General features: G+C 40.5%; 1 protein-coding gene across 3 annotated transcripts in view; it reads left to right on the top strand.

Annotated features, from left to right (window-relative positions):
• The first annotated feature begins 1,724 nt into the window (after positions 1-1,724).
• Positions 1,725-19,455, top strand: part of si:ch211-243j20.2 (uridine-cytidine kinase-like 1) — a 67,146-nt gene continuing 49,415 nt past the window's right edge. For 2 of the 3 annotated variants that reach the window (XM_052024477.1, XM_052024478.1), the window contains exons 1-4: positions 1,731-1,829; positions 7,900-8,099; positions 11,154-11,260; positions 12,728-12,898. In XM_052024477.1, coding sequence (XP_051880437.1) covers positions 1,759-1,829; positions 7,900-8,099; positions 11,154-11,260; positions 12,728-12,898 — 549 coding nt within the window. In that variant the 5' untranslated portion in view covers positions 1,731-1,758. Of the gene's footprint in view, positions 1,830-7,899; positions 8,100-11,153; positions 11,261-12,727; positions 12,899-19,455 lie in introns of all 3 variants that reach the window. The other variant, XM_052024479.1, reaches the window with a different exon arrangement.

The raw sequence follows: 19,455 nt of genomic DNA, 5'->3' as shown, positions 1-19,455 counted from the left end.
CCTGTAGCGTCCTGGAACATTGAGCTTCCAGTCCTGCCTTTTTTTGTTCTTGAAATGTTTACATTTCCACACACTGCCATAGTCACTCACAGTTCCAGATGCAAAACTGTTGTACTAACACCTCATTAGCTCCCCCTGAAGAAATCTATTCTGAAAATTATCCAAACTGTTCATGCCAAAAAGAAATCATGGTAAAAAGCATTTTATAAGTATTTATGAAACTGCACTGCACTCTGACATCCAACAACATGAATGCTGCCAGCTATACTTGTCTTTGCATGACTAATACATACATGCCTTCTAGAGATACCCTGCGAGATACATGATCAACATCTACACGAGTGTAACAAAAACAGGATGAAAACCATGAAAGCTAATGTAGAAAAAGACATTAACATTCAGATTCATGCCTGAGGAAACAATACTTGTTAATGTGATAGCCATAAAGACAAGTGTATTCATCAGAATCGGATTTATTATCAGTGACAATAGGATGTGAAATTTGTTATTTTGCGGCAGCAGAACAGTGCAAAGACATAAAAATCTATAAATTACAAAAATAAATAAATAGTGCAAAAATAAAAGGAATAATGAGGTAGTGTTCATGGGTTCATGGACCATTCAGAAATCTGATGGCAGAGGGGAAGAAGCTGTTCCTAAATTGTGTGTGGGTCTTCAGGCACCTGTACCTCCTCCCTGATGGTAGTAAAGAGAAGAGGGCATGTCACGGATGATGACGGTCCTTAATGATGGATGTCGTCTTCTTGAGGCACCACCTCTTGAAGACATCCTCAATGGTGGGGAGGGTTGTGCCCGTGATGGAACTGACTGAGTCTGTAACCCTCTGCAGCCTCGTGCAATCCTGTGCATTGGAGGCTCCATACCAGGCTGTGATGCAACCAGTCAGAATGCTCTCCACTGTACACCTATAGAAATTTGTATCTTTGGTGACATACCAAATCTCCTTTAGTAGTATTGAAAGGGTAAAGGAAGATGTGGTTCACAGTGGATCTGGCCATTTACCACTGAAATGTAACTATTGCCACAAAATCGTGGCCAAAGTTGTCAGCTAATATTCTAGGCTGGAATGCTGTTTTCAAGTACTTTATTCCTGGGGGAATGTTTCAATGCAGCTAAATATTTGCCTATCTTTTAAAGATAAGGAAATATAAAATCACAGATAACGAGGCAGACAAAGGCCTTAAGAGAAGACGCACAAGAGATTTACTGGAATGATTCCTGGAATGATGGAATCCAGTTATAAGGACTGAAGAACATGAGTTATTCGCCTTGGAACACAGAAGATTAAAAGGGGATTTAGGAAAGGTGTTCAGAGTCGTGAAGGTTCCAGATGGAGTAGATGGAGGAAAACGGTTTCCCTGGCAAAAGGGTCAAAAAACAGAGGAAATCGAACGATTGTCAATAAACCGAAGCTGGCACTGGTGTCTAGTTTCATATGCCAGAGAGATTAGTAACATCCAAAACGCAACTGAAAGAATGAGAAGGGATAAAACATTACCGAACTATGAGGGCGATGATGTGAGACTAACTAGAGTATTCTTGCAGAGACTTGACAAGGATTTGATGGGCCCAAAAAGAGGTGTTATACTCTTTTTATGATTCTACACTTACCAACGCAGTCAATCCCTGGGAAAAACGCTAGAAGAACTACAATTCCACTTACCAATTCGCGCCGAAAAACGTGCGTCCTCGCGTCACCCACTCGACGCGCGAAGTAAACGCTGAGGGAGAGGAGCAATGGCTGGGACCGTGGATCAGATCGCAATCGTGGGAGAGGATCAGGAAAGGACCATCTCCAGGTCAGACAGGTATTAACAAACAGCACGGTGGCCCATTGGGAGGAGGCGTGGACTTACCAGAGTTGTCGGTATTCTGGAAATCCGCTGGCTTCACGTGTCCGCCTGGGGCCGAGAACGTGGCGGAAAGGAGCAGGCCTGGGGCCGTTACCATGGGCGACCCGGTTACTAGGGGCAGCCCGGGGACAGGGCCTCGTTCGATCTTATCTTATCTCTTCTCGGGACATTGTGCGTGTGGCTGCTGGACAGGCCGGCGGGAGAACGGGTGCTGCACCTCTCTGTAGCTGCAGAGTATTGGCATGAGGCGAGTGAGCTTGAGCACCACCTTAGGCCCTTCCTGACATCGCTGTTGTTTTTAACTCAGTTTTCATTTACTTCATTCTCCTGGCCTGCTGTCCGGGTTTTATTTTGTTAATTACACTCCCTCCGTGACAGGTTAAACAGTATTTCAGGTAACCGAAAATTAAGTTCATTATAAACGTAAAATGTGAGGTGCAGAGGTTACGTTGGTTCTCTTGTTTAAAACAATGAGTAAACACCCTGCAGTGCAGGTTTCTATTGGGGAAGATCTGATTTCACCAATAAAATATTGGAAACTTTTTCCCAAATACGAATTTGAAATGAAGCTGCGTTGCCGGAAATAGCCACACGATGTTTGAGATCTTTATACAATTTTGTTAGGGGAAAAAAGAATGAACTTGTTAATGCTCATCAATACGAAATGAATTAAATTCATGATATTCTCTGACTAAACGGATGTTGACACCAGTTGACAGATTGATTACACCTTGTCGGAAGGCTGGAGGATCCCAAATATTACAACCACATTTTTGGGGAAAGAGGGGGAGATGAATAATCTGGTCAATTACTGGCTGATCAGGCTATTGAATTGATTTCTCAGGATTTGGAAATCGGTGGGAAACCAGCAGTTACTGTCCATCCATAATTGCTGGTGAAACACCTTGAAGAGTTGAAATCCTTCCTAAGAGGGGATTTCCACAATGTTGTCGGTTAGGAAGTTCCAGAATTTAGGCCGAGTGACAATGAAGGAACACCAATATATTCTAAGTTTGGATGGTGTGTGGCTTGGAAGTAAAGCAGCAGGGGTTTAGTGAGAGTAGCTTGGAATTGCATAAAGAAAGGGAGGGGCTCCTATGAGCCTGCTGCACATCCTTGTGGTTTGGAGCATGCTATTGGGAGTTTGCACACACTGCATTTTGCAGATAGTACACAATGCAGCCATAGTGTGGCAGAAATGAAAGGAATGGATGTTTCTGATGGTGAATGGCTGCCAGTCAAGCAGGCTGCTTTGTCCTGGATGCTGTATTTGTCCAGGCAAGTGGAGAGTATTATGCACCTGACTATTGCTTTGCAGATGATGAAAGGTGTGTCAGGAGGTAAATCAGTTGTTGCTGGATACCCAGTCTGTGCCCTGGTCTTGTAGCATTTATCTGGTTGGTCTACCTGGTGGATGGTTTCTACATTGTTTGAATATAAAGGGTGGCTTGTTAGACTTTTATTGGAGGTGACTATTATCTGGCATTTGTGTGGCATTAACGTTTCCATTGACAAAGAATCAGTAACCAGAGATTTGGATTTAAGGTGTTTGGTGAAAAAGTCACAGGTTTTTAGATATTTTAAACTTTTTTTGTGTGTGGTTTGGAATGTACAGCAGCCTAAAAGAATGGTGGAAGTAGATTCAGTAGGAGCAATGAAAAGGAAATATGTTTTAAAAATCTGAAGGTGGGTGGAATTTACAAACCTATGAGGAAAGATTGGCCCTTCTACTGCCAACAGTCCCATGCATTCTTTTGTTACTTCCAAAACCAAATTTCTCTTATTTCCTTCTTGCTGGCCTCTCAAATTAAAGTTTCGAAAAAGTCCAAATTTCAGCTGTGCATGTTCTGTAAACATTATTTGCTGCTCTCTTGGTCTTGAATGATTCATACTGGATCCCTATTCCCATAGCATATTTGAAATCAACACCTGCTTCCTTAAAAGCATTTTACTTAATTCTGCCATATCCACAGTATTACTGCACCCTTCATTGTAACGTTCCTTCCCTTGTGCATTTTATAAGATAAGATTTCTTTATTAGTCACATGCACATCGAAACACACAGTGAAATACATTCACTAAATTCCCTTGTAGGTAGTTAATATTTGAATTTTGGAAGTATGGAAAAAAATTGATTTTAGCAAAATTGAATTGTACAATCTTTCTAATTAAATTATTTTAAATGAATAAACAATGTACAAAATTCTGTTATGGAAAGTGAATATTTAAACCTTCAGTTTCCTTCCATTAAATTAAAACACATTTTGAATGACATTGGTCCAAGTTGTGTGCCATAAGCTTCCAACAGGATGCTTTGCTTTTGCTTCAGGTATTTGATTTATTTGTGCAAAATTTGAGCCTTTCAACTGAAAACTAATCCTTTGAACTGCTGCCCTGTTGTGAATTTATTTGATAAAAGCCCCAGTTTCTACTTCTCTCTGCAGCATTAAAACATTGATGTTTTAATTGATGATGTTGGAGAGGGTTCAGAAAAGATTTACGAGGGTGATTCCTGGAATGAAAGGGCTTACTTATGATGAGCGTTTGTCAGCTCTTGGACTGTACTCACTGGAGTACAGAAGAATGAGAGGGGACCTCATAGAAACATTTAGAATGTTGAAAGGACTGGACAGCATAGATGTGGTTAAGCTGTTTCCCTTGGTGGGTGAGTCCAGGACTAGAGGGCACAATCTTAGAATTAGAGGGTACCAGTTTAAAACAGAAATGAGGAGAAATTTCTTTAGCCAGAGGGTAGTGAAATTATGGAATTCTTTGCCACGTACAGCTGTGGAGGCCCAATCATTGGGGGAGTTTAAGGAGGAGATTGATAGGTATCTAATTAGTCAAGGTATCAAGGGATATGGGGATATGGCCAGAAATTGGGGCTAGATAGGAATAGTTTTAGTTTAGCTCATGGAGCAGACTCGATGGGCCAAATAGCCTACTTGTGCTCCTTTGTCTTGTGATCTTGTGAAACTAACCATTGTGGCATTTGATTTGCTCTCTGCACCCAAAGCAAATCAGTTGAGACTCAACTTTCTTTGTTCACTGGTCTATTTGGCATTTGCAAGGAAGACACTTAGATACAGAGTTCTGGGATGACATAATCACTATTTAAGTTGTGATTTTAGTATACTCCATGCATAGTTACATGTGACCTCCATCATCCAATTTTAAGGTTACACATCATTTTATTGATAAACATGCCAATATGTTATAGTACTTCTTGATCAACCTAAAATGAGACCTTGTGTCTGGTCAGTATCTAATCATGACAAAACATCCTTTTGATTTAATCAATCAATCAATCCATCCCTCCAAATGTCATTGTACTTAACAGGTCTGTTATTACTAGCTACATTTCCTCTGCTGATAACGGACCTGAACCCTCGTTTCAATATTTTTCTGTTGTCATCCCAATTTTGGATCTGCTGTAGCTTCTTCCTTTTTTCAAGTGTGGAGAGTGACTGAACTCCCATGAGCCTGTTGTTGTCCAGGCCTTGCTATATTATCTGAAGAGCTGGAAATAAAGCTCAACATCGCATCCAATGAGCTAACAGTCCCTCTTCTGAAACACTCAGTAACTTGATAGTTGGGCCAAGGTTGCCGTGCTGCAGGCTTGCATTATACTACAATAACCACATCCATCTTCTATCCACGATCAGAAATAACTCCAGGCAGTGGCAATTTTCTGTTCCTTTCCTCCACTCCTTCCCCATTCGGTTTAAGAAAAGTCTCTTGATGCAGGTTTTCCAACAGTTTGCTTTCTATTGAAAGCATATTCATCCAGAAAGTACTTGGTGAACAAAAAAGTTGCGTTGGAACATGAATTGACAGTTGGCCACATTCTCAGCAGTTTTAGGGCTCTGGATGCAATGTTAATGGCAAATCTCATGGCTGCTGGTCCTATTTGACTGTAATCTTCCCAACACTTGCCCTCTGGTAGCATCCTATTTCTGCTTGGGATCTTTGTCGGTGATGCTACTTTCAGGATTTTCTTGTCAATGCTGATCATTGACCTAGGTATCTATATTTGTTAGCAGTTGCATTGGGGAACTTGCAGTCAGAGGTTTAGTGCTTTCTGGATTCTTTGTTTGCCTCAGATGAGGCAATCTGCTGGTGGATTTTGATCTAATGTCTATCAACTTGATTTGAACTCTCAAGGTAATTTTGTATATGTATGCCATTTATATAAGCATGTCAAAATAATTTTCTGTGGAAACATTACCAGAGTAGTTCAGTAGCTCTAATTAGAGTTGTGTGAAAGCTCCTACATCTCAATGAATTCAGAAGCTTTAATTTGTTGTACTGCAATATAGCTTTTATAAGAATCATTACTGAATATTAAGTTAACAGTTCTAAAAAATGCTGGGTCCAACTTAATTCTTATAAAAGCTGTATTGCAGCACAATAATTCTTGGACCTGAATAAGATGGCATTTTCCAAACTAAAGTATATTACGCATTTAAGTTTTAGGGTAATTACATTTCCATCAATAGTTTTGCATAATAGGACTTGCAGTCTTGTGATTAAAAGTCCTATGCAAGAATGGTTCAAGGTAGCTGGCACATGAAATATTGTCAGAAAAAAATTTTGAATGGGTTTATTGTCACATGAACTGAGATACAGTGAAAAGCTTTTCAGTGTGCCACCCAGACAGATCATTCCATACATAAGTACATCAAAGTAGTAAAAAGGAAAACAGAATGCAAAATATAGCATTACAGTTGCAGAGAAAGTGCAGTACTGGTAAACAAATAAATATCCAGGGCCTTGACAAGGTAAATTGGGAGATCAAGAGTTCATCTTCTAGCATATGAGAGGTCCATTCCCAAGAGCCTGATAACAGCAGGATAGAAGCTGTCCTTGAGTTAGGTGATACGTGCTCTCAAGCTTTTGTATCTTCTGCCTGATGGGAGGGGGGAAGAAGAGCGAATGACCGGGTGGGAGGGGTCCTTGATTATGTTGGCTGCTTTCCTGAGGCAGTGAGAACTGTAGACAGAGTCAATGGAGGGGAGGCTGGTTTTACATTAAATATTACGAAATTTTTAAATTTGAATAGACAAGCATAATCCATAATGCAGGTCAAAGGTTGATGAAAAGAAAAAGAAGAGAAATGGCTGGGAATAGACAAGGATAACAGAAGTAAGCTTTTTACTTTGTGCACTAACTTGGAACAGCAGAACTGCTTCAGAGAGATCTATTGTGGTTTGCTTTTGGGCAATCAAGGATATTTAGGGTATCTCTGACAAATTCTGTCTTTTTCAGAACTTGGAAAAGTCTAGTTCTACATCTGGTATTTAGTAGCCAGACACAGGACTCTCTGTAATCTGGAATATTTCCCATCAAATTTTAATGAGGAAAATGTGCTAAAGGCTTGATAATTTTCTGTCACAATATTTTGCATAAGCAGAATTGGGTGTATACTTTTGACATTAATTCTGTGATTTTTGCAGTTGGATTATTGACTTGAAACGTTAACTCTGTTTCTCTCTCCACAGATGTTGCTTGACCTACTGAGTATCCCCAGCACTTCCTGTTTTTGTTTCAGGTTTCCAGTGTCTGCAGTCTTTTTTGTTTTGTTTTTGCTTTGACATTATCCTTGCTATTGTAATCTGAATATCTTGGAATTGTTATGTAATTTAATAAAGTGGCACTGAGGTAAAAGATCAGCCATGATCTTATTGAATGGTGGGGCAGTTATGTTTGTATTATGAGTAGAAGGTGGAAAACGTTGAGAGTATTTGTTTTTTAAAAAAAGCATACAGTCTCTTACAGATATCAGTAAAATTGTATGGTATACAAAGTGGATGTTTATTCATTCATTTAATCCCTGGTTGTGTGTATTGCAACAATGAACTCTCGTGCTCAAATAGTACATAAACTTATTGTACTTTAAAATAAAATACCAACATGATGAGGTATTTAGCCAGACCATGAATGCTAAAAAAATTTTGTAAATTTACATTCAAATGCAACTTTAAAAAGAAAGCATCTGCCTAATATAGTATGTATTCTATCCTAGTGGCAGTGGTGAAGATTCATTGGATGGTTTGTTCTCCCGACTACCGTTAACTCCATCTCTTTCTCCACGGAAGCGAACAACTAGTCAAAGCAAGTCTGAACCACCGCTCCTGAGGACTAGCAAGCGCACCATCTACACTGCAGGGCGACCTCCCTGGTACACTGAATCAGGAACTCCATTTAAAGAAGCCTTTGTCATTGGTGAATGATACATTTGTTTTTAACTCTCCTAATGACAAACATATAATGATACTTATTAAAACTTTGCAGCGGTAACCTACAATGCAGGAGAATACAGGGATAGGCTGATTTGCTATTTTGTTAAATCATGGTTATCTGTATCCATTAGTCCACCTTATTTTGTATTCTAATCCATTGATTTAAGTTCTGAAATTTTCTGTTGTCTTGGCACCAGCATTTTTTGATTTTGGAGTGTAATGGGTTGGGAACGAGTTCCAGATTTCCACTACTTGTGTGTGAAGAACTGCTTCCTGACATCACCCATCACCCTTAAATGGCTTGACTCTTTTTTAAGGTTACACACCTTAGTTCTGAACTTGCCCCCCCCCCCCCCCCGAGAAAATAGGTTTGTCTTCTCCCAACAAACCTTTAGTTGTCCTAAGCACTTTAGATATCTTAATCTGCTGTAGTCAAAGAAATGCAAGTCTGGTCTACGCAACCTGGTTCCTTTAATTGAACATTCTGCCCCCATGTCATTTGGGTAAATCTATGCTGTGCCCCTTCCAGGACCAAGATATCCTTGTTGAGATGCAGTGTCTAATAATTCAAATGTAGTCTAACCAGACTTTGCTCAACTTCAGCTTAAGTACCACTCCTTTGTATTTCATCAATGTAGCGGCTGGCATTCTATTAGACTCTTAAGTTATCTTTGTACCTTTCCATTAACCTTTAGTGATTTCTGTACATGTAAACTTAAATTGTGCTTCTTCACAGTTTCAGTTCTTGCCAGTTTAAAAAAAAGTCAATCTCTTCTGGTCCAGTGTCAATGGGCTCATACCTCTCCACATTAATCTTCGTCTGGCACAGTGCCAGTTTATTTTGCCAGTTGGGTCAGTGCCATTATTATTTCTAGCCTATTTACATATATCTGAAGCAAAGAAATATGTTGTATAATTCTGCTTCAGTTGTATTACTTATATTTTACACAATTAATTAGTTATTCCTTTTGAACTTGACTTGTAATTGTATCCTGAGTGTTTCTCTCTGCACATTATCCTTTAATTTCAAATAGGCCGGTATGTCAGGTTAAATGGTGCATTTGTTTTATTTTTGTCTATCTTGATGACTTGGCTGAGAGTTGTATTCATCGAGTTGTACAGCATAAAAATGGGCCCTTCAGCCCAACTTGTCCTTGCTGACATTGAAGCCCATCTACACTAATCTCATTTGCCCAGGTTAGGTGGGTATCCTTCTCCTTTCCCATCCAAGTACCTGTCCAAGTGCCTTTTAAATGTTATGATTGTATCTGCTTCTACCACTTCCTCTGGCAGCTCATTCCATATAACCACCACCTGCTGTGTGGAAAAACTTGCCCCTCAGATATCCTTTAAATTTCTCCACTCTCAACTTAAACTTATTCTCTCAAGTTTTAGACTTCCCCAAACTGGAAAAATGATTCTATCTATTGTATCTATGCCCCTCATAATTTTATAAACCTCTGTAAGGTCATCCCTCAGCCTCCCCTGTTCCAGTGAGAATAAACAAAGCTGATCCAATCTCTCCTTATAAATAAAGCCCACCATTCCAGGCAGCATCCTGGTGAATCTCTTCAGCCCTTTTTCTAATGCTACCACATCCTGTAGTGTTGACACAATACTCCAAGTACTGCCTGACCAATGTTTTGTACAGCTGCGATGCAACATCCCAATTCTTATGCTCAGTGCCTTGGTCTATAAGGGCGAACATGCTGAATGCAGCCTTTACTACCCCTTTCACCTGTGTTGCCATTTTCATGTAGCTATGAACTTGTACCCCAAGGTCCCTCAGTACATCAATATCCTGAGGACCCTGCCATTTATTTAGCATTTGATATCCCAAAGTATTTGATATCCCAACATGCATTACCTCACACCTATTTGGATTAAACTCCATCTACCACTGCTGTATCCAACTTTCCAATGGATCTATGTCCCTCTATTTCCTTTCACAACCTTATTTGCTGTCTACGACTACGTCACTTTTTGTCTTCCGCAAACCTACTAATCAGTCCAGCTAAATTCTCATCCAAGTCAATTATATATGTTTTACAATGGTACAAGCACTAATCTCTGCGGTACAGAACTGGTTACACACTTGCAGTCAGAGAAACTCATTTTGACCACTACTCTCAGCTTCCTATCACCAACCCAATTTTGTATCCAGTTTGCCAATGCACCTTGTATCCCTTGTAACCTTCTGAACCAGCCTACGATGTGGTAATTTGTCAAAAGACTTGCTAAGTTCACATGATTTGTGAACATGTTCACATGAAATATTCCTGTAAAAGTAATTTGAAATGAATTATCATGGGTCGTATTTAAATCTTGGCCACAAAAATTTAAGCAAAGGGGGTTAAGAGGCTCTTAACACTTTTATTCACTACTGAAAAACCATTTTGGAGTCAGTGCTTCACGAGTGCTCAACACTTGGAGTTGCTCTGATCACTTAAGAATTTTAATAGGCTGTTTTTAATTCAGGTTGGGGGAAGTGAAAGAAAGAAATATAATTTACTGTCCTTTATTAGGGGAAAAAACAAGAACATTGAATGACAATAATACAAAGTCTTGGAAGCAAGTTAGATATGGATTGCAGCTAATTTTTAATTATAACTTCTAAATGAGAATTCTAGATAGATTTTTTTTGATTCCTGTTGATAAAAGGGATGATTCTGTATGGAGATTGCAGTAAATAAAACTGTTCAATTAAGTGCAAAAGCTCCTAAAACTAATTATCCAAATGATTTCTACCTTCAGCCTTCTAAGAATAACAAACCAAAATTGACTGCTTCAGTCTGTGCAATATAAATCGCGCATCCTTTTGACCTGAGGGAGTTACTGTGAAAGATCCTCAATGACAACCCAATTTGGGATTCAAGATTAAAAATAGGAATTTTGAATTTGAAAAACAATAGATAAAATACTTTAGGACAACTTCCAAATGAACACCATTGTAATTAGTTTGTCTTTGATATCGAGGAAAAGTATTGTGTCCTTCCTGTTCACTTTTCAGTTCCAAAATGTGCTTTTATTTTTGCAGGTTTGTGTGGAGGAAGTTCTTCTGGCAAAACCACAGTGGCTAACAAGATCATTGAGGCTTTGGATGTTCCTTGGGTGGTTCTGCTTTCTATGGATTCCTTTTATAAGGTAGAATAGTATTATTTGCAGCGAGTTATTTTAAAGTTATTGTGTAGTGTATTAGTATGAAACTCTGTAGCTATTTTGATGGAACTGTTGGTGATTGGTGAAGCTGTTCCATTTGTGGTATTGCTATTTGATGCTGCTTCATTTCACTATTACATGGTAATAGGAAGGTTTTAACAAGGTAAGAAATGAACTGCTATCAAGCAAATGTCATTTTGCACTGATTTCAATTTGGGTTGTCTTCACATACATCTCTTTTCCTTTCAATACATGTTTTCCTCAAACCCTTTTATTCTGCTGGCTTTACATAGCAACTTAGTCCATTATCTTTTATATTGTGTTTGAGGTATATGTCTGAATTCCCTAGTTACTCATTTTTGAAATGTCCTAATTTTTGAACTTGTCATCAGGATAAACAATTCAGACGATTTAAACTTTTGAAGCCAATTTAATTATGTAAGGGTAGCCCATTTATAGAAATGTTTATGAGAGTATTCACCTCCATGGAGAGCTGTGGAGCCTGAGATAGACACATCTTGTAGGCAAGTTAAAAGTTATGGGGAGCAGGCAGGGAAGTAGAGCTGAATTTGAGTTTCGATCCACCATGATATTATTGAATGGTATAGCAGGTACAAGAGGCCCAGCGCTTCTCCTACTACTTATGTTCTTGTATTCTGTTAAATAACATCAAAGTTTTCTGTAACTAAGCAGCCTTCCTAATCTTGCCTTAATTTAGATTGAGATCTGAGATCAGCTACCAACTTGGATTGTTCTTTGTGATGTGGTGACCAGGAGTGCATTCCAGATGACGGTCCAGTCAGTGTCTTAAGGATTAAAACATTTTGTTTTGGGGCCTATTTTCTATCTGTCTTCTAATCCAATCTTGCACCTAGTGTGCTTTTTTTTGTAACTGCGGTTAGGCTGATCATTTACATGATGTTTTTCTAAAACCCATCTTCTTGACAAGTACTTGGATTGCTGCACATTTGTTTTACTTTGGTTCATTTGTTATTATTTTGCACACTGCACTTGTTGGTCTTCTTTTAAACAATACCAATCCTTCTGAATCTGCTTATTTTTGCTTGCTACTTTATCTGCACTCTATCATGATCTGTAAGCTTAATGATCTTTACCCATGTTTAACTTGTATAATTTGCAATTTCCAGATTTCAAGAGCTTTGTTACTCAATTAGTTGCTACAGTCAGCTTAAAATTGTCACTTCTGACAAACACTTGTTTTATGTTTCTGTAATTTTTGGCACTCCAATCATTCCAAGAGTCTTCTTTGCCCAACTATTATCTTCAACATTTAAATCATCTCAGTTTCTCTGAAACCTGTGTAGCAAAAATGGCTTTACGTAACTTGAAATAATGACTTCCCTGCTGTGTGCCACATTGTCTATGGTTTGTTGATCTGTGAAGAAAGGCCAACATATGGAATTAGCATAACTATTTTCTTTCCATTGACAGGTCTTAAACAAGGAGGAACAAGAACTAGCTGCCAAAAGTGAATATAATTTTGACCATCCTGATGCCTTTGATTTTGACCTAATCATACATACATTGAGGAAGCTGAAGAAAGGGAAAAGTGTGAAGGTTCCAGTTTATGATTTCACCACACACAGTCGAAGAAAGGATTGGGTAGGTTTAAGAGTTTTGCTTCCTTATTTTATTGAAAGAACATATGAAATGAGAGCAGGAATAGCTGTACAGACCATCAAGTCTGTTCCACCATTAAGTGAGATAGCAGCTGGCCTGCTCTGACCTTGCCACAGTTCCATTTTCCTACTGTTCTTCATTGCTCTGATTTTCTCTTAGTCCAAAAGTCCAATTATCACCCTTGAATATGTTCAATGATTCAGCCTCCACAGCTCCGTGGGTGGAGAATTCAAAAGATTCACAATTCTTACAGATGAAATTCCTTTTCAACTCTGTTTTAAAACAAAAGAGTGCTCCCTTATATTGAACCAAGCTCCCTAATTCTAGATTCCTCAAGAGGAAATATCCTCTTAGTACCTATCCTGTAAAGCCACCTTTGTATCTTCAATAAGACCATATCCCATTAATCCATTGAGGATAGTCCCAAATTACTCAATTTTCCCTTGTGATATAATCCCTTAATCTCAGGAATCAACCTAATGAAATAACCCTGAACTGTGACAACGCGGGTATATCTCCTTGCATTGAAGAACAGAACGGTACACAATATTCCAGGTGTGGTATCAACATTTTCCTGTTTGGTTGTGGCAAGACTTGTCTACGTTTATATTCCACCCTCTTTGTAACAAAGGTCAACATAGCATTGACCTACCTAATTTGTTCTACCTGCACATTAAGTTTTTGTTACATATATAAAAGCAACCAGATGTCTCTACAGTGGCATTTGGTAGTGTTGCTGGACTTGGCAATATTCTATCCTGTACTTCCTATCAAAGCGGATAATCTCATGTTTTCCAACAATCTACTCCATCTGCTGTATGTTTACTCACACTTACATATATCCCTTTTGCAGACTGTGTCCTTCTAGCAATTTGCTTTCCCAGCTACTTTTGGCTACATTTACTCCCTTCATCCTTCGTCTATGTTATAAGCATAAATTATAAATGGTTGAGACTCCACCACTGATCCCTGCGGTTCCTCAGTAGTCACAGTTTGCTAGCCCTGAAAAAGACCGATTTATCCCACTTTTTTTTTGTTAGCTATCCTCAGTCTGTGCTAATATATGCTATGACTCCTTGCCATGTAACACTTTTATGCAGCACTTTAATGGGGTGTAAATTTGGAAATCCAAATTCATTGTGTCTAATATCCACCGTACTTATTACTTTCTCTCAGAATTCTAACAAATGTGTCAAGCATGATTTTCATGAAACAATGTTGATTATCTTTGTTATGATTTGATAAATGTGCTGCTGCTACTTCCTTAATAGATCCTGACATTTTCCCAATGACATATGTTTGAACAACAGGTTTATAGTCCCATCTTCTCTGTGAATCAGTGTATTACGTTTGTCATTTTCTAACCAAAGAAAGTTTTGGAAGATAACAATTAATGTATCTACTTCCTCTACTGCTGCTGCTGCTTTTAAGACTTTGGGATGCAGGCTATCAGGTCTGCTCCTTCGTCCCATTTGTTTCCCTTGGGCATTTTCTTTAGTGATAATTTAATTCTTGCCCTCTGATTATTGGTATACTTTGAGCATTTTCTACTCTGCAGATATGTACAAAATATTTGTTCAAATGTCTGGCATTTCTGTATTTCCCACTATCAATTTTCCAGACTCATCCTCAAAGGGACTAACTCTTCCTTAGCTGTTCCTTTCATATAGTTCTAAAACTTGCTATCTGTTTTTGTATCTTCTAATGACTTATATTCATCGTTTTCCTAGTAGTGCATTCAATCTATTTATGAAAGGAATAGTTGGGGAGCATGTGAGCAGCTGAATGTGGAATAGTTGGGGAGCAGAGCAGCAGAGGGGAGGAGCTAGCAGCTTTTAAAGAGTTATTTTTTTCAGTTGGGAGCTTGTTTTTCTCCAGTTGCAGCAGCCAGAGCAGCAGAGCGGTGGAGCTAGCAACTTTTTTTTGAAGTTGTGTGATTGGCTAAGTGTGTGGCAACTCAGCTAATAAAAGGAAGGTAGGGTAAAGCAGAGTGGCCATTGGGAGAGTGGGCCAGTGTAGGAGTGGGAATCTGAGGCTTTGGTGAGGAGGCACAAGTGAGTAGCAGGTAAGGATTTTCATAGTAGTTAAATAAAAAGACACCAAATTACAACTAATTAAATAAAGTAGGGATGCATGATCAGGTGATGTGTTATAGCTGCGTGATGTGTTGTAGCTGCATGATGTGGGAGCTGGTGGACCCCATTGTGGTTCCTGGTGGCCACATCTGCAGCAAGTGTTGGTTGCTTGAAGAACTCAGGCTCAAAGTTGATGACCTAGAATCTGAGCTTCAAACACTGCGACGCATCAGGGAGGGAGAGAGTTACCTGGATGCTGTGTTTCAGGAAGCAGTCACACCCATTAGATTAACTACTTCAAATTCGGTCTGTGGTCAGGGACAAGAGGGTGTGACTGCAAGTGAGGCAGGTAGGGGGATCCAAGGAGCCTCAGCCCTTGAGGTTGCCCAACCGGTCTGAGATTCTTGATGAGGTGCAGATGAGAGTGGGGGCTGTAGGAAGGATGAGCAACTGAACTGTGGAACTATGGTTCAGGGAGCCATTCAAGAGGGGGGAGAGAAGAGAAATATTGTTGTAATTGAGGATAGAATAGTCAGGAGAATAGACACAATTCTCTGTCGCAAGGTTTGAGAGTCCTGAAAACTGTGTTGCCTGTGTGGTGCCTGGGTTTGGGACATCTCAGCTGACCTGCAGAGGAATTTGGAGTGGGAGGGGAAAGATCCAGTTATGCGGTCCATGTGGGTGCCAATGACATAGGTAGAACAAGGGAAAAAGGTTCTGCTGAGGGAATTTGAGCAGCTAGGGACTAAATTAAAAAGCAGAACCAAAAAGGTAATCATTTCTGGATTGCTACCTGAGCCACAAGCCACAACAGGGTCAATAAGATCAGAGAATTAAATGTGTGGCTCAAAGATTGGTGTGGGAGAAGTGGGTTTGAATTTGTGGGATATTAGCACCAGTATTGGGGAAGGAGGGAGCTGTTCCAATGGGAGGGGCTCCACCTGAACCATGCTGGGACCAGGGTGCTGGTGAATTGCATAGTTAGCACTGTAGATACAGCTTTAAACTAAATAGTAGGGGGGGTGGGTTCAACAGATTGGAAAAGCATGGATAAAGTGAAAGGGAAGGAGAGCGCAGGAGAGGTTACTGAAGTCTCCAGATTAAAAAAAACAAGACAAAGTTAAGAAAAGGATAAGAATTTAACTTCAGGCAACATGGAGAGAAATTTGAGAAGAGGGGTGGTGAATACAGGACTAAAGGTGTTATATTTGGATGCACACAGTCTATGAAACAAGGTATATGAGCTCATAGCGCAGTTAGAAATTGGTAAGTATAACGTTGTGGGCATCACAGAGTTGTGTTTGAAAGAAGATCACAGCTGGGAATAAAACATCCAAGGATACACATCCTATTGAAAAGACAAGCAGGTGGGCAGAGGGGGTGGAGTGGCTCTGTTAGTAAAGAAAAATGAAATCAAATCCTTCGCAAGGAGTTTCATAGGATCAGAAGATGTAGAATCCTTGTGGGTAGAGAAGAAACTGCAAGGGTAAAACGACCCTGATGGGAGATACGTATATACAGGCCTCCAAATATTAGATGGGATGTGGGGTACAAATTACAACAGGGGATAGAAAAGGCACGTAAAAAGGGCAATGCTTTGGTGGTCATGGGGGATTTGAATATGCAGATAGAATGGGAAAATTTGGTTGATACAGGATCCCAAGAAAAGGAATACGTAGCATGCTTACAAGATGACTTTTAAGAGCAGCTTGTGGTCAAGCCCACTAGGGAAAAGGCAATTCTGGATTTGGTGTTGTGCAATGAACCAGATTTGATTAGAGAGCTTAAGGTAAAGGAACCATTAGATGGCAGTAATCATAATATGATAGAATTCACCCTGCAGTTTGAGAGTGAGAAGCTAAAATCGTATGTATCAGTATTACAGTTGAGTAAAGGTAACTACAGAGGCATGAGAGAGGAGCTGGCCAAAGTTGATTGGAAGGGGACCCCAGCAGGGATGACAGTAGAGGAGCAACGGCAGGAGTTTCTGGGAGTAATTCTGAAGGCGCAGGATCAGTTCGTCCCAAAGAAGAAGCAGCATTCTAAAGGGAGGATGAGGCAACCATGGCTGACAAGGGAAGTCAAAGACAGCATAAAAGCAAAAGAGAGGGCATACAATATTGTAAAAGCTAGAGGATTTGGGAAGCTTTTAAAAACCAATAGAAGGCAACTGAAAAAGCAATAAGGGGAGGGAAATATGAAATATGAAGGTAAGCTAGCCAATAATATAAAAGAGGTTACCAAAAGTTTTTTCAGATGTATAAAGAGTAAAAGAAAGGCAAGAGTGGACATTGGACTGCTGGAAAATGATGCTGGAGAAGTGGTAATGAGGAGCAAAGAAATGGTGGACAAACTGACTAAGTATTTTGCATCAGTCTTCAATGTGGAAGATACCAGCAACATGCCAGAAATTTGAGAGTCGGGGCAGAAGTGAGTGTAGTCGCTATTGCTAAGGAGAAGGCGCTTGGGAAGCTAAAGGTCTGAAGGTGGATAAGTCACCCGGACTGGATGGACTACACCCCAGGGTTCTGAAAGAGGTAGCTGAAGAGATTGTGGAGGCATTAGTAGTGATCTTTCAAGAATCACTAGATTCAGGAATGGTTCCGGAGCACTGGAAAATTGTAAATATCACTCCACTCTTTAAGGAGGGAGGGAGGCAAAAGACAGGAAATTATAGGCCAGTTAGCCTGACTTCAGTGGTTGGTAAGATGTTAGAGTCCATTATTGAGGATGAGGTTTTGGGGTACTTGGAAGAACATGATAAAATAGGCCGAAGTCAGCATGGTTTCTTAAGAGTATTGGTTTATTATTGTAACTTGTACCGAGGTACAGTGAAAAAACTTGTCTTGCATACTGATCGTACAGGTCAATTCATTACACAGTGCAGTTACATTGAGTTAGTACAGAGTGCATTGATGTAGCACAGGTAAAAACAATAACAGTACAGAGTAAAGTGTCACAGCTGCAGAGAAAGTGCAGTGCAATAAGGTGCAAGGTCACAACAAGGTAGATCGTGAGGTCATAGTCCATCTCATGGTATAAGGGAACCGTTCAATAGTCTTATCACAGTGGGGTAGAAGCTGTCCTTAAGTCTGGTGGTATGTGCCCTCAGGCTCCTGTATCTTCTACCCGATGGAAGAGGAGAGAAGAGAGAATGTCCCAGGTAGGTGGGGTCTTTGATTATGCTGGCTACTTCACCAAGACAACAAGAGGTAAAGACGAGTCCAAGGAAGGGAGGCTGGTGTCCGTGATGCGCTGGGCTGTGTCCACAACTCTCTGCAGTTTCTTGCGGTCCTGGGCAGAGCAGTTGCCGTACCAAGCCATGATACATCCAGATAGGATGCTTTCTAAGTTGCATCGGTAAAAGTTGGTGAGAGTCAAAGGGGAGAAACCAAATTTCTTTAGCCTCCTGAGCAAGTAGAGGCACTGGTGAGCTTTCTTGGCTGTGGCATCTACGTGATTTGACCAGGACAGGCTGTTGGTGATGTTCGCTCCCAGGAACTTGAAGCTCTCAACCCATGTCGGCCTCGGCACCATTGATGTAGACAGGTGCATGTACACCACCCCTTTTCCTGAAGTCAATGACCAGCTCTTTCGTTTTGTTGACATTGAGGGAAAGGTTGTTGACATGACACCATTCCACTAAGCTCTCTATGTCCTTCCTGTAATCCGACTCATTGCTGTTTGAGATACGGCCTACAACGGCGGTATCGTCTTCAAACTTGTAGATGGAGTTAGAGCAGAATCTGGCCACAGTCATGAGTGTATAGGGAATAGAGTAGAGGGCTGAGGACGCAGCCTTGTGGGGCACCAGTGTTGAGAATAATCGTGCCAGAGGTATTGCTGCCTGTCCTCACTGATTGCAGTTTGTTGGTTAGAAAGTCAAGGATCCAGTTACAGAGGGAGGTGTTGAGTCCTAGGTCTCAGAGCTTGGTGACAAGCTTGCTTGGGATTATTGTATTGAAGGCAGAGCTGTAGTCAATAAACAATAGTCTAACGTAGGTGCCTTTACTGTCCAGATGCTCCAGAGCTGAGTGTAGGGCCAGGGAGATGGCATCCGCTGTAGACCTGTTTCGGCGGTAGGCGAATTGCAGTAGGTCCAGGTTGTCTGGGAGACTGGAGTTGATGCATGCCATGACCAACCTCTCAAAGCACTTCCTGATGGTGGATGTCAGAGCCACTGGTCGGTAGTCATTGAGGCATGTTACCTTGCTTTTCTTCGGTACCGGGATGATAGTGGCCTTCTTAAAACAGGAGGGAACCTGAGCTTGAAGCAGAGAGAGGTTGAATATGCCCGCAAATACTTCTACCAGCTGGTCAGCACAAGATCTGAGCATGCAGCCAGGGACACCATCTGGGCCAGGTGCTTTCCTTGTGTTCACTCTCCGGAAGACTGACCTTACGTCCTCAACTGTGATCACAGGTTCAGCTGCATTGGAGGCTGTCAGGGTGAATGGTGACAAT

Source organism: Pristis pectinata, chromosome 10 (genome assembly GCF_009764475.1).
Source record: "Pristis pectinata isolate sPriPec2 chromosome 10, sPriPec2.1.pri, whole genome shotgun sequence".
Classification (NCBI taxonomy): domain Eukaryota; kingdom Metazoa; phylum Chordata; class Chondrichthyes; order Rhinopristiformes; family Pristidae; genus Pristis; species Pristis pectinata.
Note: the sequence above shows the minus strand (reverse complement) of the source record. Positions and strands in the feature narration are given on the sequence as shown.